Here is an 18,820-nt window from a genome sequence, read left to right on the forward strand (position 1 = left end):
AACTCGCCCTGTACCCCGCAGCCCTACAGCTGGGTGACTTGGCGCACGCGAGGTCCCCGCTTCAGCCAGGACTGGGCCAAAGGGCGGGGATGGACCAGAAAGTCCAACTTTCGGACTGCTAGGTCCGCTAGGAAAGAACCTGGACTCGCTCCCCAGTCCCGGGCCTCAGAGTGCACGCCGCACACGAAGCCCCACCCAGCGACGCTAGCGGCGGGGGCGGAGCCGCCGAGCTGGCCGGAGCGGATTCGTCCAGCTTGATCGGGGGCGGGGCCTCTCCACCCCGCCACGACGAGCCTCGCCGGCGTCTCCCCTCCCCTGCGCTCTGAAGGAAATTGGGGCCGGGCTCTGGGCCTGGTGTGGCGGGAGGTGGAGCAGGGAACCCACTGAGGGCAGAGTCCGGGCGGCCCTGGCGGCGGGGGGATGAAGCCTCCGCCTTCTCGGGCAGAAGCCTTTAAATACGGGCTCAGGCCCGGGCCTCGGGGTTTCGGCAGCCTGAGAGAGGGGCGTGCAGCGCGAGGAGGTACGGCGGAGCAGGGCGTGGGTGCAGAAGCTGCGGCAGCGCGGCCCGGAGGACGGTGCTGTCCGAGGGTTCGGGATAAAAGCAGCCGCCCCGCTTGGTGCTTGAAGCGGGTAAGCATCTCTCCCGGGCTGTCCCCGCCGCCCGGTGGGGATGCTGCTGGGTCCCGGCGAGATGTGGAGAGAGCGGGGCCGGGAGCTGCGCGCCGCTCCCGGTTGCTCCCAGCGCTGGGTCCCGGGCTTCCCTCTTCTAGGCTCAGAGCGGGAATCACGCTCTGGATTTGCTGCGCAAGGGATAAGTAGTCTGAGCTTTTTAGTAAAGACGCGTGAGTCTTCATGTCCTTTCTCTTTCTGCTTTTATCAACGTTCTGACTTGGAACAAATGAGATTTCCCCGCTGATTCAGAAAGCCGAATGCAGACCGAAGGAAGCGGTTCTCTAGTTAGGGACCGCATTTTGATCTCAGACTCGCAGGCTTTTGTCTTTAAAGCATCTGCTCACTTAGGGGACTGCTGTATTTTACGGCCTCCCCTCTTATGAAACCAAAGAGAAAACGAAGCTAGAAAGCCTCTTTGAGCGCGAAATGCTGAGACTGTTGTGGTATTTGGCCACCACACCATAGAAGTGCTGTTTGATGCTAGGAAGGCCTTTCTTGGGTGCTTGGGGGACCATGTTTGTATGAAATCTTGCAAAACTGTGTGTCCTGTTTGTAGGAAGATACTCTGGTAGGGTAGGGAATTCTGATATACGTGAAAAGGGTTTCATGAATGTACAGAGAAGTAGCTGTCCATTTGACTGACCTCAAAGACACAGTGAGTCTTTGAGTTTCTCAGAACAGTAGTCTGGTCTGTTTCATCAGGGGTTCTGGAAATGAAAGAGCTGACTGTCGGCTCTGAGACGTGCTTGTTAGTACCCAGCGTCTACGTTAAGGTAAACACTAGATAACCCGGTTGAAAGGATCTCATTTCTTCTCTTATTGCTGTACCCCTTTTTCTGACTCTCTCTGTCCTTCTGTTATTTCCCCAGCCTTACATGATGGTCTTTAAATATAAATTTAATACTGGCTTTCTTACTGATTAAGCCTTTTTTCCTCTGGTCAGGTTTCTTTTTTCTTTTTCTTTTTTTTTTTTGAGACAGAGCTCACTCTTTCACCCTGGGTAGAGTGCCTTGGCATCATAGCTCACAGCAACCTCAAATTTTGGGGCTTGAGCAGTCCTCTTGCCTCAGCCTCCCAACTAGCTAGGACTTCAGGCGCCTGCCACATCAGGGGCTAATTTTTCTATTTTTAGTAGAGATGGCATCTGGCTGTTGCTCAGGCTGGTCTTTGAATTCCTGAGCTCAAGCAGTCTACCCGCCTTGGCCTCCCATAGTGCTATGATTATAGGCATGAGCCACTGAGTCTGGGCTTGGTCAGGCATCTTTTAGTATTTAATTTATGGTAATGACTAAAAGGATATGTGAAGTTATATATCCATCTATGATGCCTGTTGTTTAGCTCCTGGGAACATATGCAGAATATGCTGAAAAGGAGTTGGGTGGAAGGATTATATTGTTTAGATTGTTGTAAGGCATTCCTTATTTTTTAGTGACATCTTCTAGGTTGAAATGTTTATTTAAATTTTTTGAAATTTTACATGAAGAGTACTTTTGGAATGATTAGGTTTGTTGTGACTCTCCCAAATACAGAGGTAAAAAAACTCATTTCAGAATAATCTATAAGGAAACACTCACTCTCATTTCTCTGACAGCACAGTAGAAGGCCAGAGGGTACATAAAAGTAGAGATAGAGGGCGGCGCCTGTGGCTCAGTGAGTAGGGCGCCGGCCCCATATGCTGAGGGTGGCAGGTTCAAACCCAGCCCCGGCCAAAACTGCAACCAAAAAAAAAAAAAAAAAAAAAGTAGAGATAGAATTGGAAGATGTATATGTCATGCAAAGTGTGTCATTAACACTGTATCAAACTCGATTTTAAAGTTTATTAAGGATTTTACTGAATCTTCCAAGTGACCATTTATTTGGAATTCCAGATTATTCAGTAATTTTCTCATTTTCTTTTTCTTTTTTTTTTTAAGAGACAAGTCTCACTTTGTCACCCTTAGTACAGTGCCATGGCATCACAGCTCACAGCAACCTCCAGCTCTTGGGCTTAGGCGATTCTTTTGCCTCAGCCTCCCGAATAGCTGGGACCACAGGCACTCGCTGGTTTTTTCTTTTTTTTTTTTTTTTTTTGTAGAGACAGGGTCTCACTTTTATGGCCCTCGGTAGAGTGCCGTGGCCTCACACGGCTCACAGCAACCTCCAACTCCTGGGCTTAAGCGATTCTCTTACCTCAGCCTCCCGAGTAGCTGGGACTACAGGCGCCCGCCACAACGTCCGGCTATTTTTTGGTTGCAGTTTGGCCGGGGCCGGGTTTGAACCCGTCACCCTCGGTATATGGGGCTGGCGCCTTACCGACTGAGCCACAGGCGCCGCCCCTGGTTTTTTCTTTTTTTGCAGTTTGGCCAGGGCCAGGTTTGAACCTGCCATCCTCTGTATATGGGGTCTGCGCTCTACTCACTGAACTACAGGCGCCACCCAATTTTCCCATTTTCATTTACAAACCGTACTTAATATGAAAGTATAGGCGGGGATACCCAAAATGAAGTCCTAGACACATATAGTTCTGTAATATAGGTCCACCTGACATGAGTAGTCCACCCCAGCTGATGTAAAACAAGCTGAAATATGTCTCAAAATCAAGGTGGATAAAAAGTAATTCTGGGGAAACATGCTGAAGTTCTTTAGGTAGCTTAAGAAAAGAACGTGATAAAATCATTGTAAAACTACTATGATCAGGCTGGGGTGGCTCATGCCTATAATCCTAGCACTTTGGGAGGCTGATATGGGTGGATTGTTTGAGTTTAGGAGTTTGACACCAGCCTGAGCAAGAGTGAGATCTCATCTCTACTATAAATAGAAAAATTAGCCATGTGTGGTGGTACCTGTAGTCTCAGCTACTTGGGAGGCTAAGGCAAGAGGATGGATTGAGTACAAGAATTTGAGGTTGTTGTGAGGTATGATGATGCCACAGCACTCTACTCAGGGCAACAGAGTGAGACTCTGTCTCCCCCACCCCAAAAAACTATGATCAGCCATCTGAACTAGAGATAATTACATAGAAGTCTTCACCTCAAAAAGAGAGGCCCGTGGAGAGAGTTATTCAATTAGTATTTATAAGAGGCTACCGTTCTAGGTCTTGAGGTCTAGCATTGAGCAGCAGCAAGTAAGAACTATTAGCCTAGGTGTGCCTTATTAAACTATGAACTCTTAAGCCCAGGAGGAGCTGCATCAAGTGGACATTGAATCTATGTTTATTAAATGAATGTTAGTAGAACCTGGTTTTGGGGGTGTAAATTGCCCTGACAGCCCTAATAATCTCTTGGCTATGGAATTTAAGTGGTAATCCTGAGAGGTCCTCTGGTCCAACATTACTTTGAAATTCTAATTTTTTAGGTATTCTAGATATACCGGTTTTAATTAAGCAAAAAAAAGCCGGGTATTGATGACGTATATGGTATTCTAAATCTTCAATTTAGAAAGATCAGGATATATGTGTGTGTTTACTTGTGCTGGGAGAATACACAAAAAACAAAGTTGTTTCTTGTAAAAGCAAAGTAGAGGGTAGCAAAGGAGAGACAGAACGGGTGGGAGTGAAATTTCTTGTGTATGTGTTATTATAACATTACATTTTGAACTATTGAATATATTACCTACTCAAAACAAATTTTTAAACATTTCTTTCATTTTGATAAGAATATTGCTTTCTTTAAAAGAATCATATGATTGCACATTCTGTCCATTTTCACTATTTACTAAAATCCTCTTTCTTTTTTTCTGAGACAGAGTCTCACTATGCCCCCTCGGTAGAATGCCGTGGTGTCACAGCTCACAGCAACCTCCAACTCTTGGGCTTAAGTGATTCTCTTGCCTCAGCCTCCCAAGTAGCTATGACTACAGGCGCCTACCACAATGCCCAGCTATTTTTTTTCTTTTCTTTTTTTTTGGTTATAGTTGTCATTGTTGTTTGGCAGGCCTGGACTGGGTTCAAACCCACCAGCGGTATGTGGGTATGTGGCTGGCGCCTTAGCTGCTGAGCTACAGGCACCAAGCCTGTAGTTTTTTTTTCTTTTTTTTTTTTTGAGGCATAGCCTTACTCTGTTGCCCTGGGTAAAGTACCATAGTGGTATAGCCCACAGCAACCTCAAATTCTTTGGCTCAAGAGATCATCTTGCTTCAGCCTCCCAGGCAGCTGAGACTATAGGAGCCCATTACAACACCCAGCTAGTTTTTCTATTTTCAGTAGAAACGGAGTCTTGCTCTTGCTCAAGCTAGCTCAAGCTGGCTCAGGCTGATCTTGAACTCCTGAGCTCCAGCAATCTACATGCCTCAGCCTCCCAAAGTGCTAGGATTATAGGCATGTGCCACCACACCCAGCCTTTTTGTGATTTTTAAAAAGCTTTAAGGATCAGGCTTTATGAGTTGCTATCTGGTAATCATGATAAAATTTGATTTATAAACCAGATTAGTTGTGTATTAATGCAGTTAGGCTGTAAACATTCCAGGATATTGTATGGGTTGGTCAGCTCATTCTTTTCCAGTAGGGAATGCTATCCAGAGAACCAAATGAAAATTTAGAACATTGTTTAATACAGATTCAGACCAAAGGAAATTGGATAATCTTAATTACGTGCTTTGTGTATCTTTTCTCATGATAAGTATATTCTTGTCAGGCATTCAAATTAGGCCAGCCTTTCAGAGTACCTTCTCTAATCCATGCAGGATTATGCTAACAAATTCTTAAATTCTCAGATTACCATTTTTCTTCTCTCTGGAGTGGATAGGTTAGGTTAGATGATGTCTGAGGTCTTGACAAGGACTGAAATTCTAAGAATCTGACCAGTTTGACAGTTATTATAATTGGTAAATGGACATTCTTATATATAAATCAGTTCCTTGTAAATTTGATTAGTGTCAATCAGTTCATCTGATGGCTTTTGAAAGTGTGTACCAAAATCTGTGTAACAGTTTTGGTAAGCACAGAAATTGCTTTTCTTAAACCATCTTATGATTTCTGATTAAAGTTGAAATAGAGTTTGAGATCATTGTTCAATACCTAAAAATAAACTGTTGTAGTCAAATTAATGTGTAAGGAATATAATATCAGAGGTCAATTCTGTACTGTGGAACTAATTGATTGTTTTTTTTTTTTGAGATAGAGTCTCACTTTGTTGCCCTTGGTAGAGTGCTGTGGTGTCATAGCCCACAACAACCTCAGACTCTTGACACAAGTGATCATATTGTCTCAGCCTCCCAAGTAGCTGGGACTACAGGCACCTGTCACAATGCCCAGCTAGTTTTTTTTTTGTTGTTGTTGTTGCAGTTCAGCTGGGGCCGGGTTTGAACCGCCACCCTCGATATATGGGGCCAGCGCCCTACTCACTGAGCCACAGGTGCCGCCCCGCCCAGCTAGTTTTTAGAGATGGGATCTCGTTCTTGTTCAAGTTGGTCTGGAACCCCTGACCTCAGGCAATCTACTTGCCTTGGCCTCCCAGAGTGCTAAAATTATAGGCGTGAGCCACTGTGCTTGGCCTGTGGAACTAATCTTAAGACACATCATCTTAGTCTAAACCTGTTATAAACTCACCTTTGTACACTAGCATTCATTTAAGCAATAATTACACAAGTATATTCACCCTAGAACTTTCAGTCAGCAAACAAAGTTGTCCTAGTATATTAGAGGACAAAGTTAAGGATTTGTTTTTCTTCTTGACTTTCTAAATATTAAGCCATTATAATCTTTGTACCTCTTCTCTGGTAATAGCAGTCAGTATTGATACAATTTTTTACATATATTTCATATAGTCTGAGAACAGACTAGGTCATTCAGTTAGAATGTCATCCAGGACTCATTGCCTATAAGCTCAAGCAGCTAAGGCGCCAGCCATATACACCAGAGCCGGTGGGTTTGAATCTAGCCCCAGCCTGCCAAACAACAATGACAACTACAACCAAAAAATGTGGTGCGCACCTGTAGTCCCAGTTTCTTGGGAGGCTGAGGCAAGAGAATCACTTAAGCCCAGGAGTTGGAGATGCCACGGCATTCTACCCAGGGCGACAGCTTGAGGCTCTGTCTCAAAAAAACAAAAAAAAACAAACAGGTGGCGCCTGTGGCTCAGTTGGTAAGGCGCCGGCCCCATATACCGAGGGTGGCGGGTTCAAACCCGGCCCCGGCTGAACTGCAACCAAAAAATAGCTGGGCATTGTGGCGGGCGCCTGTAGTCCCAGCTACTCCGGAGGCTGAGGCAAGAGAATCGCTTAAGCCCAGGAGTTGGAGGTTGCTGTGAGCTGTGTGATGCCATGGCATTCTACCGAGGGCCATAAAGTGAGACTCTGTCTCTACAAAAAAAAAAAACAAACAAAAAACAAAGAATGTTATCCAGATAACTGTTACCTTGACAGTTTTTATACACTGTGATGAATGTACCATGGGATTTCTTTAGATTTTCTGTTTTCAGTACTAAAAGGTTTACTGTTTCCCTTTCTAGTACAATCATGTTTGAAATTAAGAAGATCTGTTGCATCGGTGCGGGCTATGTTGGAGGACCCACATGTAGTGTCATTGCTCACATGTGCCCTAAAATCAGGGTAACGGTTGTTGATGTCAATGAGTCAAGAATCAATGCATGGAATTCTTCTACACTTCCTATTTATGAGGTAAACATATTAAACAACTCCTTGTTCTTATATTCTTTTTTTTCTTACTATCTTTATTAAATAATTTATATGCAGTATTAATGAAAAAAAGCTATGATTGCAACTGGTAAGAAATAATATGAAAAAAATCTGGATATAAAATGTTATGGACATTAAAATTATAATTATGTCAAGTACATTGAAGAATAGTGACCAGAATGAAGTAACAGAATATTAATAATGGTTATATTCATATAGTAAGATTATGAGTAATTATTTTTTCTACTCTGTTTTCTAATTTTATCTGTTAGTGTCATTGCTATTTCTCATAAAGTTAAAAAGGGGTAAAAACAAAACTTGTTTATAATATTAATGTAAGTTCAATATGTTTTTGGATTTTATTGTACTTAAGTACACTTTAAATAGATAAATGGCATGTTTCATACTTAGAGTTTAGTACCACAAATTTTTTAATTGGAATTTAAAAATTTTTGTGAATTTAGAGAAATTATAGTTAGGAAAATATGTTTCTAACTATTTTACTGAGCTATCTGGGTCCCATTTTTCAAATTATTTCACCCTACAATGAGTTCATGATATTATTCTTTTGAAACCCAATAGGAAAGCATTTGAATTTTTTTTGTTGTTGTTGCAGTTTAGCCGGGGCCGGGTTTGAACTTGCCACCCTCGGTATATGGGGCCAGCACCCTACCCACTGAGCCACAGGTGCTGCCCCATTTGAAAATTTGATGTAGGATTTTCTTTTTAAGTTTTTTTTTTTTTAGAGAAAGGGTCTCACTTTATCACCCTCAATAGAGTGCCATGGTGTCACAGCTCACAGCAACCTCTAACTCCTGGGCTTAGGTGATTCTCTTGCCTCAGCCTCCCAAGTAGCTGGGACTACAGGTGCCTGCCACAGCGCCCGGCTATTTTTTGGTTGCAGTTTGGCCAGGGCTGGGTTTGAACCCGCCACCCTCGGTATATGGGGCTGGCGCCCTACTCACTGAGCCACAGGCGCTGCCCGATGTAGCATTTTCTGTCTCTCATTAAATATTCCTTCTTATTTCCCCAGAAAAGCTTGATCTTTGATAGGATTGTTGTCAACTATAGTCTTTAGTTGTGTTAGACCTTTAGAAAAAAGGTCTTAATCCAGTTTTGTCTGTAAGATAAGTCTTCCTGATATTTATGGTCATATGAGGTATAGGAATCTACTAAAAGCACCAATGGAGTAGTAGCCACTCAGTATTACAAATTTATTCATAACTGAATCAGATTTAGCGTCAACCCTTCCTCTCCAACCCTCTCTGTAGGTGGCTTTACCCTTTTACCTTCATAATTGACTCTTCTACCAGGTGATCTGCCTATAATAGTTTTTTAAATACTTCCATGCTAGGTTGCTGTGAACTATGACGCTATGGCACTCTACCAAGAGCAAGAAAGTGAGACTCTGTCTCAAAATAAATAAATAAATATGAAAATAAAATATTTTCATGCTATAGAATTTTTTTACCTGTTACATGGTGTAACATTGTTACTATATATATATTTGGTTTTGGAAAATTTTTCTTTCAACATTTTGGAAAGATAACTTGAACAGTATTATAAGGCCAATATCCATATGGGGTGTAAGTCACTTGAAACCCTGTAAGCCATACTTATATCCAGACATTTAAGAATTAATTCATTTTCTCAGCGTTTTAGTCAAGTCTTCAAAATTAAAGGACCGTTAGTACCAACTTTATCAAATGAAAAAAATAAATATAAAAAAAGGATACCCATCAGAATGGTTTAAATATTACTGACAATAACAAGTGTTGACAAGGATGTAGAGCAGTTAGAATTTTATGCACTGGGCTCCACCCCCAGAGTTCAGCCTGGAATGGTGGTCTGTTCCCTGCAGCCACCACTAATTCTGCTGTGAAAAACTGTCAGGTTGCAGCTACGGAACCCCAGACTTATCCACTTGGAAGCAGGCAAAGCTGGGCTGGGTGAGAGTTATGTAGGAATTACCCTTTATGAGGCAGGTGGAATAATAAACTACTTTGTGAGCACTTCAAGAGGATGACAAAAATGATTATTTTCAGGTCTGGCAAGCAGGGGCACACATTATAATCCCAGCATTCTGGGAGGCTGAAGTGAGAGGATCACTTGAGTTTAGGAGTTCCAGACCAGCCTGAGCAAAAGTGAGACCCTCCCTTTACAAAAAATAGAACAATTAGTTGGGCATAGTGTGAAGCGCCTGTAGTCCCAGCTATGGCAGAGGCAGGAGGATTGCCTGAATCCAGGAGTTTGAGGTTGCTCCTGAGCTAGTTTGACGCCATAGTACTGCAACTTGGTCAATAGAGTAAGACTCTGTCTCAAAGAAAAAAAAAAGATTATTTTTCTTAGCCGGGCATTGTGGCGGGCGCCTGTAGTCCCAGCTGCTCGGGAGGCTGAGGCAAGAGAATCGCGTAAGCCCAAGAGTTAGAGGTTGCTGTGAGCCGTGTGACGCCACAGCACTCTACCCGAGGGCGGTACAGTGAGACTCTGTCTCTACAAAAAAAAAAAAAAAAAAAAAAAGATTATTTTTCTTTACAATGGCTGAGACAACTTGGATGTCTAATTATATAGTCAGCAGGGAAAAAAACAAAAGAATGTAAATTGAGACAGTCACTTAACAGAACTGTTAACAGTATCTGCCAGCCAGGCTTGGTAGCTCTAATCCTAGCACTCTGGGAGGCTGAGGTAGGCAGATTGCTTAAGCTCACGAGTTCAAAACCAGCCTGAGCAAGAGGAAGACCCCGTCTCTAAAAATAGCCAGGTGTTGTGGTGGGTGCCTGTAGTCTTAGCTGCTTGGGAGGCTGAGGCAGGATGATCGCTTGAGTCCAAGAATTTGAGGTTGCTGTGAGGTGTGATGACACGGCACTATACCAAGGACAATAAAGTAAGACTCCGTCTCCAAAAAAAAAAAAGGCTCAGTACCTGTAGCACAGTGGTTACATTGCCAGCCACATGCACTGAGGCTGGTGGGTTGGAGCCTGGCCTGGCCCCAGCCAGCCCAACAACGACAACTGCAACAAGAAAATAGCCAGGCGACGATCTGTAAAAGACTGAAACTAGACCCACAGCTTTCACCATTCACTAAGATAGACTCTCACTGGATAAAAGATTTAAACTTAAGACATGAAACTGTAAAAATACTTGAAGAAAGTGCAGGGAAAACTCTTGAAGGAATCAGCCTGGGTAAATATTTTATGAGGAGGACTCCCCAGGCAATTGAAGCAGTATCAAAAATACATTACTGGGACCTGATCAAACTAAAAAGCTTCTGCACAGCCAAGAACATAGTAAGTAAAGTAAGCAGACAGCCCTCAGAATGGAAGAAAATATTTGCAGGTTATACCTCCGATAAAGGTTCAATAACCAGACTCCACAGAGAACTCAAATGTATCAGCAAGAAAAGAACAAGTGATCCCATCTCAGGGTGGGCAAAGGACTTGAAGAGAAACTTTTCTGCAGAAGACAGACGCACGATCTACAGACACATGAAAAAAGTTCATCATCCTTAATCATCAGAGAAATGCAAATCAAAACTACTTTGAGAAATCACCTAACCCAGTAAGAGTAGCCCACATAACAAAATCCCAAAACCAGAGATGTTGGCGTGGATGCGGAGAAAAGGGCACACTTCTACACTGCTGGTGGGAATGCACACTAATACGTTCCTTTTGGAAGGATGTTTGGAGAATACTTAGAGATCTAAAAATAGACCTGCCATTCAATCCTATAATTCCTTTATTAGGTTTATACCCAGAAGACCAAAAATCACAATATAACAAAGACATCTGTACTAGAATGTTTATTGCAGGCCAATTCACAATTGCTAAGTCATGGAAGAAGCCCAAGTGCCCATCGACCCACGAATGGACTAGCAAACTGTGGTACATGTGTACCATGGAATATTATGCAGCCTTAAAGAAAGATGGAGACTTTACCTCTTTCATGTTTACATGGATGGACCTGGAACATAGTCTTCTTAGCAAAGTATCTCAAGAATGGAAGAAAAAGTATCCAATGTACTCAGCCTTACTATGAAGCTAATTTATAGCTTTCATATGAAGGCTATAACCCAACTATAGCTCAAGAATATGGGGAAAGGGCCAAGGGAGGGGAAGGAGGGGGGAGGTTAGGGTGGGGCCACACCTATGGTGCATCTTAGAATGGGTACAGGCGAAACCGATTAAATGCAGAATACAAATGTCTACATACAGTAACTAAGAAAATGCCATGAAGGCTACGTTGAACAGTTTGATGAGAATATTTCAGATTATATATGAAACCAGCACATTGCACAAATGTACACAGCTATGATTTAACAAAAAAAAAGAGCCAGGTGTTGTGGCAGGTGCCTATAGCCCCAACTACTTGGGAGGCTGAGGCAAGAGAATCACTTAAGCCCAAGAGTTTGAGGTTGGTGTGAGCTTTGATGCCACAGCACTCTTAACAAGGACGACATAGTGAGACTGTCTCAAAAAAAAAAAAATAGTAACTATTTTTTCTAGTGGGGATGACAAAGTGAGACTCTATCTCAAAAAAAAATTTTTTTTTTCTTTTTTTATTACTTTTTTTTTTGAGACAGAGTCTCATTTTTTTGCCCCCGGTAGAATGCCCTGGCATCAGAGCTCACAGCACCTTCAATCTCTTGGGCTCAAAATGATTTTCTTACCTCAGTCTCCCAAGTTTCTGGGACTATAGGTGCCCACCACAATGCCTGGCTATTTTTAGAAATGGGGTCTAGCTCTTGGTCAGGCTGGCGAACTCGTGAGCTCAGGCAATCCACCCACCTCAGCCTCCCAAAGTGCTGGTGTAACCCCAGGCATGGTGGCATGGCAACTACTATTTATTTTTTGGATAATTTTCTTTGGTATTTTTTTTTCCAAGAAATTTAGAGATAATTTTACCCTGTGAAAGAATTTGAGTTCATCCCTAAGAGTGTGATATAAATTCTAAATACCAATTATGGTAATTACATAATAAATCTAATAGGAGATAGAACCTATATTAGTATTATTATTTGTTGTATTTTATTTTATTTTTTTGAGACAGTCTCATTTTGTCTCTCTCGGTAGAGTGCCGGTGGCATCATAGTTCACAGCAACCTCAAACTGTGGGGCTCAAGTGATTCTCTTGCTTCAGCCTCCCCAGTAGCTGGGACTACAGGCACGTGCCACAGTGCCTGGCTATTTTTAGAGATGGGGTCTCACTCTGGCTGATCTTGAACTTTGGAGCTCAGGCAATCCACCTGCCTTGGCCTCCCTGAGTGCTAGGATTATAGGCATGAGGCAACTGCGCCTGGCCTTAGAACTTATATTTAACTGCTCCTGCATCAGTTTTAAAGATCTGCAGATAGCTTACTGATTTTAGTAGAATTATGTAACTTCATTTTGAGATCTTATATAAATTCTGCATTGGTCTGATTTTAGTTACTTTGATTTAAATAGTAGGAGATTATTAGCCAGGCCTGGTGGTGAACACCTGTAGTCCTAGGTACTTAGGAGAGTCAGGAGGAGTGCCTATACCCAGGATTTTGAAGCTGCAGTGATTTGTGATTGTGCCACTGTCTTCCCGCCTAGGCGATGGAGTGAGTCTCACTCTGTTGACCAAGCTAGAATAATGTGGCATCAAACTAGCTCACCACCAACCTCAAACTCTCTGTCTCTAGAGAGAGAGAGATAACACATAGAAGAATAAATTAAATCTTGTTCTCTGCAAAATGCCAACTTTGCAATCTTTTCTGTCATTTTTTAGAGCCTAATGAAAGTAAGAAGGAAACCTGTTACTGTGATTAGTGACCTTGTATTTGTGCTTGTAGTGGTTTGTGTATTTCCCATGCTTATTTTTTTTTTATTTTTTATTTTTGTAGAGACAGAGTCTCACTGTACTGCCCTTGGGTAGAGTGCCGTGGTGTCACATGGCTCACAGCAACCTCTACTCTTGGGCTTACGTGATTCTCTTGCCTCAGCCTCCCAAGCAGCTGGGACTACAGGCGCCCGCCACAACGCCCAGCTATTTTTTGGTTGCAGTTTGGCCGGGGCTGGGTTTGAACCCGCCACCCTCGGCATATGGTGCTGGTGCCCTACTCACTGAGCCACAGGCGCCGCCCGCATGCTTATTTTTTAATCAAACTAACGGAAATTTGAATTTATGATTACGTTTCTTTCCTCCAATTGCTTATGTTAAAAAAACCTCAGAGGGTGGCTCCTGTGGTTCAGTGAGTAGGGCGCCAGCCCCATATACCGAGGGTGGCGGGTTCAAACCCAGCCCCGGCTGAACTGCAACCAAAAAATAGCGGGGCGTTGTGGCGGGCGCCTGTAGTCCCAGCTGCTCGGGAAGCTGAGGCAGAAGAATCTCGGAAGCCCAAGAGCTAGAGGTTGCTGTGAGTCCTGTGACATCATGGCACTCTAGTGAAGGCGGTAAAGTGAGACTCTGTCTCTACAAAAAAAAAAAAAAAATTTAAATTAAAAAACAAAACAAAACAACCTCAGAACCATGAAGAAATAGGAATTGTCTCTGGATATAATTCTAGATCTGTGGTGCCTGAAGTGGCTTTCATTTTGCTATATAGGTAGTTTTCTTTCTTTCTTTTTTTTTTTTAATTTTTTTTTTTTTTTTATTGTTAAATCATACCTGTGTACGTTTGTGCAATCAGGGGGTACAATATGCTGGTTTCATATACAATCTGAAATATTCTCATCAAATTGTTCAACGTAGCCTTCATGGCATTTTCTTAGTTATTGTATGTAGACATTTGTATTCTGCATTAAGCAGGTTTCATCTGTACCAATTCTAAGATGCACCATAGGTGTGGACCCACCCATTACCCTTCCTCCACCCTGACTTCCCTCCTTCCTTTCCCTCCCTTGGCCCTTTCCCCATATTCTTGTGCTATAGTTGGGTTATAGCCTTCATATGAAAGCTATAAATTAGCTTCATAGTAGGGGTGAGTAAATTGGATAATTTTTCTTCCATTCTTGAGATACTTTGCTAAGAAGACTATGTTCCAGGTCCATCCATGTAAACATGAAAGAGGTAAAGTCTCCATCTTTCTTTAAGGCTGCATAATATTCCATGGTACACATGTACCACAGTTTGCTAGTCCATTCGTGGGTCGATGGGCACTTGGGCTTCTTCCATGACTTAGCAATTATGAATTGGGCTGCAGTAAACATTCTAGTACAGATGTCTTTGTTATATTGTGATTTTTGGTCTTCTGGGTATAAACCTAGTAAAGGAATTATAGGATTGAATGGCAGGTCTATTTTTAGGTCTCTAAGTATTCTCCAAACATCCTTCCAAAAGGAACGTATTAGTGTACATTCCCACCAGCAGTGTAGAAGTGTGCCCTTTTCTCCGCATCCACGCCAACATCTCTGGTTTTGGGATTTTGTTATGTGGGCTACTCTTCCTGGGGTTAGGTGATATCTCAAAGTAGTTTTGATTTGCATTTCTCTGATGATTAAGGATGATGACCTGTTTTTCATGTGTCTGTAGATCGTGCGTCTGTCTTCTGCAGAAAAGTTTCTCTTCAAGTCCTTTGCCCACCCTGAGATGGGATCACTTGTTCTTTTCTTGCTAATACGTTTGAGTTCTCTGTGGATTCTAGTTATTGAACCTTTATCGGAGGTATAACCTGCAAATATTTTCTTCCATTCTGAGGGCTGTCTGCTTGCTTTACTTACTATGTTCTTGGCTGTGCAGAAGCTTTTTAGTTTGATCAGGTCCCAGTAATGTATTTTTGATACTGCTTCAATTGCCTGGGGAGTCCTCCTCATAAAATATTTACCCAGGCTGATTCCTTCAGGAGTTTTCCCTGCACTTTCTTCAAGTATTTTTACAGTTTCATGTCTTAAGTTTAAATCTTTTATCCAGTGAGAGTCTATCTTAGTTAATGGTGAAAACTGTGGGTCCAGTTTCAGTCTTCTATAGATTGCCAGCCAGTTCACCCAGCACCATTTGGGAATCTTTTCCCCACTGAATGTTTTTAATTGGTTTGTCAAAGATCAAATAACGGTAAGTAGCTGGATTCATCTCTTGGTTCTCTATTCTGTTCCAGACGTCTACTTCTCTGTTTTTGTGCCAGTACCATGCTGTTTTGATCACTATTGATTTTGTAGTACAGTGTCAGGTCTGGTAATGTGATTCCTCCTGCTTTGTTTTTATTTCTGAGTAACGTTTTGGCTATTCGAGTTTTTTTCTGATTCCATATAAAATGAAGTATTATTTTTTCAAGATCTTTAAAATATGACAGTGGAGCTTTAATAGGAATTGCATTAAAATTATATATTGCTTTGGGTAGTATAGGCATTTTAACGATGTTGATTCTTCCCAGCCATGAGCATGGTATGTTTTTCCATTTGTTAACATCTTCAGCTATTTCTTTTCTTAAAGTTTCATAGTTCTCTTTATAGAGATCTTTCACGTCCTTTGTTAGATAAACTCCCTAAAATTTCATCTTCTTTGGCACTACTGTGAAAGGAATAGAGTCCTTGACTGTTTTTTCCGGCTTGGCTATTGTTGGTATATATAAAGGCTACAGATTTATGGGTGTTGATTTTGTAGCCCAAGACATTGCTGTATTCCTTGATCACTTCTAAAAGTTTTGTAGTAGAATCCCTAGTGTTTTCCAGATATATGAACATGTCATCTGCGAAGAGTGAAAGTTTGATCTCTTCTGACCCTATGTGGATACTCTTGATCGCCTTTTCTTGCCTAATTGCAATGGCTAAAACTTCCATTACAATGTTAAAGAGCAATGGAGACAATGGGCAACCTTGATTTCAGTTTAACTCCATTCAATATGATATTGGCTGTGGGTTTGCTGTAGATGGCCTCTATCGGTTTAAGAAATGTCCCTTTTGGGCAGCGTCTGTGGCTTAGTGAGCAGGGCGCCGGCCCCATTTACCGAGGGTGACGGGTTCAAACCCAGCCCTGGCCAAACTGCAACAAAAAAATAGCTGGGCGTTGTGGCGGGCGCCTGTAGTCCCAGCTACTCGGGAGGTTGAGGCAGGAGAATCGCCTAAGCCCGGGAGGTGGCGGTTGCTATGAGCTGTGTGACGCCACGGCACTCTACTGAGGGCAATAAAGTGAAACTCTGTCTCTACATAAAAAAGAAATATCCCTTCTATGCCAATTTTCTTAGGTGTTCTGATCATGAAGGGATGCTGGATATTGTCAAAAGCTTTTTCTGCATCAATTGAGAGAATCATATGGTCTTTATTTTTTAGTTTGTTTATGTGCTGAATTACATTTATAGATTTACGTATATTGAACCATCCTTGAGACCCTGGGATAAATCCCACTTGGTCATGGTGTAGAATTTTTTTGATGTGTTGTTAGATTCTGTTTGTTAGGATCTTATTGAGTATTTTTGCATCAATATTCATTAGCGATATTGGTCTATAATTTCTTTTCTTGTTGGGTCTTTCCCTGGTTTAGGGATCAAGGTGATGTTTGCTTTGTAGAATGTGTTGGGTAGTATTCCTTCTTTTTCTATATTTTGGAAGGGGTTTAGAAATATAGGTACTAGTTCTTCTTTAAAGGTTCGGTAGAATTCTAACATAAAGCCATCTGGTCCTGGGCTTTTCTTTTTAGGGAGATTTTGTATAGTTGATGCTATTTCAGAACTTGATATAGGCCTGGTCAACGTTTCCACTTCGTTCTGGCTAAGTCTTGGTAGGTGGCGTACTTCCAGGTATTGGTCGATTTCTTTCAGAATTTCATATTTCTGAGAGTAAAGTTTCTTGTAATATTTGTTAAGGATTTTTTGAATTTCTGAGAGGTTTGTTATTATTTCATCTTACCATTTCTGATTGATGAAATTAGAGATTTTACTCTTTTTTTCCTGGTTAGGTTGGCCAAAGGTTTATCTATTTTATTGATCTTTTCAAAAAAATAACTTTTGGATTTATTGATCTGTTGTATAATTCTTTTGTTTTCAATTTCATTTAATTCTGCTCTGATGTTGGTTATTTCTTTTCTTCTGCTGTGTTTAGGATTGGAATGTTCTTCCTTCTCCAGTTGTTTGAGATGTCCCATTAAATTATTAAGTTCCTCTCTTTCCGTTTTCTTGAGGAAGACTTGCAGTGCTATAAATTTCCCTCTTAGGACTGCTTTTGCAGTATCCCAGAAGTTCTGTTAATTTGTGTCTTCATTGTTTTGTTCCAAAAATTTGGTGATTTCCTTCTTAATCTCGTCTATAACCCATCTATCCTTCAGCATAAGGTTATTTAGCTTGCATGTTCTTATATGGGTATGCAGGTTCCTATTGTTATTGAGTTCAACTTTTATTCTGAGATGGTCTGAGAAGATGCAAGAAATAATTTCTATTTTTTTAAATTTGCTGAGGTTAGATGTGGCCCAGGATGTGGTCGATTTTGGAGTATGTTCCGTGGGCTGATGAGAAGAATGTGTATTCAGTTTTGTTGGGATGAAATGTTCTGTAGATGTCTGTTATGTCCAGATGTTGAATGGTTAAGTTTACGTCTAAGATTTCTTTGCTTAACTTCTTTTTGGAGGATCTATCCAGCACTGCTAAAGGGGTATTAAAATCTCCAACTACTATGGAACTGGAGGAAATCAAGTTGCTCATGTCTGTTAGAGTTTCTCTTATAAATTGAGGTGCATTCTCGTTGGGTGCATAAATATTAATAATTGAAATCTCATCATATTGAGTATTACCTTTAACAAATATGAAGTGTCCATCTTTATCCTTCCTTATTTTGGTTGGTTTAAAGCCTATTGCATCTGTGAATAGGATTGCAATGCCTGCTTTTTTCTGCCTTTCATTTGCCTGGAGTATAGATGACCATCCCTTCACCTTGAGTCTATATTTGTCTTTTAATGTAAGATGAGATTCTTGTATGCAGCAGATAGCTGGCTTGAGTTTTTGTATCCAGTCAACAAACCTGTGCGTCTTTAGAGGACAATTTAAACCATTCACATTAATTGAGAATGGTGATAAGCCTTTAGAGAGTCTGGTGGACATTTTTTTTTTTTTTTGGTAGAGACAGAGTCTCACTTTATGGTCCTCGGTAGAGGGCCGTGGCCTTACACAGCTCACAGCAACCTCCAACTCCTGGGCTTAAGCGATTCTCTTGCCTCAGCCTCCCGAGCAGCTGGGACTACAGGCGCCCGCCACAACGCCCGGCTATCGTGGACATTTTTAATCCTTTTGCGACTGTTGAAGTTGGAATTTGATGAAAATTTTCTGGGTGGGTTTACTTTTGCGGTGGAGGATTATGCTGGTCTTCGTGGAGGATAGGTCTGAGAATATCCTGGAGAGCTGGTTTAGTTATGGCAAATTTCTTCAACATGTGAATGTCATTAAAAGTATTTAATTTCTCCATCATAAATGAAACTCAGTTTAGTTGGGTACAGGATCCTGGGTTGAAAGTTATTTTGTTTTAGGAGATTAAAAGTTGAATACCATCCTCTTCTAGCTTGAAAGGTTTCAGCAGAGAGATCTGCATTTATTCTAATATTCTTCCCCTTGTAAGTAATGGTTTTCTTTCGTCTGGCTGCTTTCACAATTTTCTCT

At 41.6% G+C, this 18,820-nt stretch overlaps 1 protein-coding gene across 2 annotated transcripts in view; it reads left to right on the top strand.

The window, feature by feature from the left end:
• The first annotated feature begins 328 nt into the window (after window positions 1–328).
• The window catches only part of UGDH (UDP-glucose 6-dehydrogenase), a 51,921-nt gene continuing 33,429 nt past the window's right edge, over window positions 329–18,820 (top strand). The window contains exons 1-2 of one of the 2 annotated variants that reach the window (XM_053578148.1): window positions 329–630; window positions 7,098–7,266. In XM_053578148.1, coding sequence (XP_053434123.1) covers window positions 7,105–7,266 — 162 coding nt within the window. In that variant the 5' untranslated portion in view covers window positions 329–630; window positions 7,098–7,104. The remainder of the gene's footprint in view (window positions 631–7,097; window positions 7,267–18,820) is intronic. The other variant, XM_053578149.1, reaches the window with a different exon arrangement.

The sequence above is a fragment of the Nycticebus coucang genome, chromosome 23, assembly GCF_027406575.1.
Source record: "Nycticebus coucang isolate mNycCou1 chromosome 23, mNycCou1.pri, whole genome shotgun sequence".
NCBI lineage: Eukaryota > Metazoa > Chordata > Mammalia > Primates > Lorisidae > Nycticebus > Nycticebus coucang.